This window comes from Coturnix japonica, unplaced genomic scaffold, assembly GCF_001577835.2.
Source record: "Coturnix japonica isolate 7356 unplaced genomic scaffold, Coturnix japonica 2.1 chrUnrandom469, whole genome shotgun sequence".
In the NCBI taxonomy this organism is placed as follows: Eukaryota; Metazoa; Chordata; class Aves; order Galliformes; family Phasianidae; genus Coturnix; species Coturnix japonica.
This window is the reverse complement of record NW_015439875.1, coordinates 58,047-59,761: the sequence shown is the minus strand read 5'-3', so window position 1 is coordinate 59,761 and position 1,715 is coordinate 58,047. Positions and strand designations below refer to the sequence as shown.

At 38.5% G+C, this 1,715-nt stretch overlaps 1 protein-coding gene across 1 annotated transcript in view; it reads left to right on the top strand.

Moving 5' to 3' along the window:
• METTL3 (methyltransferase like 3) overlaps nucleotides 1-1,715 on the top strand; it is a 23,568-nt gene that overhangs the window by 6,124 nt on the left and 15,729 nt on the right. The window contains exon 4 of the mRNA XM_015850477.2: nucleotides 788-963. Within this exon, the coding sequence (XP_015705963.1) occupies nucleotides 788-963 (176 nt within the window). The remainder of the gene's footprint in view (nucleotides 1-787; nucleotides 964-1,715) is intronic.

Genomic DNA, 1,715 nt, shown 5'->3' with positions numbered 1-1,715 from the left:
GGGCCTCCATTGGGTGTTTCTGCACTCCAAAATGGATCGAATGATGGGGTAAAAATGAAGGATTTTGGTAAAAGTCTCTTAGTAGCGTTGGGGACGGCGAAGAGTTGGGGTTCTTGTGGTTCTGCCAAGAAAATTTGGGTGAAAATCAAGGATTTTGGTAAAAATCTGTTGTCAGTAGGGTTGGGGATGATGAAGAGTTGGGTCTGTCATGATTCTACCAAGAAAAATGGAGTAATAATCAAGGATTTTGGTAAAAATCTCTTAATGGAGTTGAGTACACCAAAGAGTTGGGTTGGTCATGATTCTACCAGGAAAAACTGGGTAAAAATCAAGGATTTTGGTAAAAATCTCTTAGTAGGGTTGAGGACACCAAAGAGTTGGGGTTGTTGTGGTTCTATCAAGAAAAATGGGGTAAAAAAGCAAGGATTTTGGTAAAAATCTGTTGTCAGTAGGGTTGGGGGCACAGAAGAGTTGGGGTTGTTCTGGTTCTACCAGGAAAAATGGGGTAAAAATCACATATTTTGGTAAAAATCTTTTGTCAGTAGTGTTGGGGGCACCAAAGGGTTGGGGTTGTCATGGTTCTATCATGAAAAATGGGATAAAAATCAAGGATTTTGGTAAAAATCTCTTAGTAGGGTTGTGGACATCGAAGAGTTGCATCAGTGATAATTCCACCACCAAAAACAAAGCCGAAAAGCCCCAAATTCTGCCCAAAACACTTCATTACCAAACTCAACTCACCCAAAGTCCCAAAATCGTCCGGATTCAACCCAAATTTGATCCCTAGGTAAGCCAGGAGATCCTGGAGCTGCTGAACACCACCACGGCCAAGGAGCAATCCATCGTGGAGAAGTTCCGCTCGCGGGGTCGGGCCCAGGTCCAGGAATTCTGTGACCACGGAACCAAAGAGGAATGCATCAAAGCCACCGGAGCCGACCGGCCCTGCAGGAAGTTGCATTTCCGGTGAGATTTTAACCCAAAATCGGCTTTTTTTGCCCCAAAAACGTTTAATGGCTCAAAAAAATTTATCGACCCCTACCAAAATACCACCTTTTATTTTTGTTTCTTTTTTTTCTTCTTTTTCCTGTTTTCTTCTTTATTCTTCTTCCTTTTTTCTTCTTTTTCTCTTTTTTCTGAGTTTTTTGCCCCAAAAACATTATGGCTCAAAAAAATATATATAAACACCCACCAAAATACCTCCTTTTTTGGTTTTTTTTTTGGTTCTTTTTTTTCTTGTTTTTCCTTTTTTCTTCTTTTTTACTTCTTTTCCCTTTCTCATTTTTTTTTTCCTTCTTTTTTCTTCATCCTTTGTTCTTCTTTTTCTCTTTTTTTCTCCCTTTTTTGCCCCAAAAACGTTACGTCTGAAAAAAAAAACCAACACCAAAATACCTCCTTTATTTTTTGCTGTTCTTTCTTTCTTCATTTTCCTTCTTTCTTCTTCTTCCTTTATTTTTTCTTCCTTTTTCCTTCTTTTTCTCTTATTTCCTTTTCCTCCTTATTTTCCCCGTTTTCTTCTTTTTTTTTCCTTTCTGTTTCTCTTGCCTTTTTTCCTTCCTTTTTTCCCCTTTTCCTTCCTTTTTTCCCTTTTTCCTTCCTTTTTTCCCCTTTTCCTTCCTTTTTTCCCCTTTTCCTTCCTTTTTTCCCCTTTTTCTTCCTTTTTTCCCCTTTTTCTTCCTTTTTTCCCCTTTTTCTTCCTTTTTTCCCTTTTGTCTTCC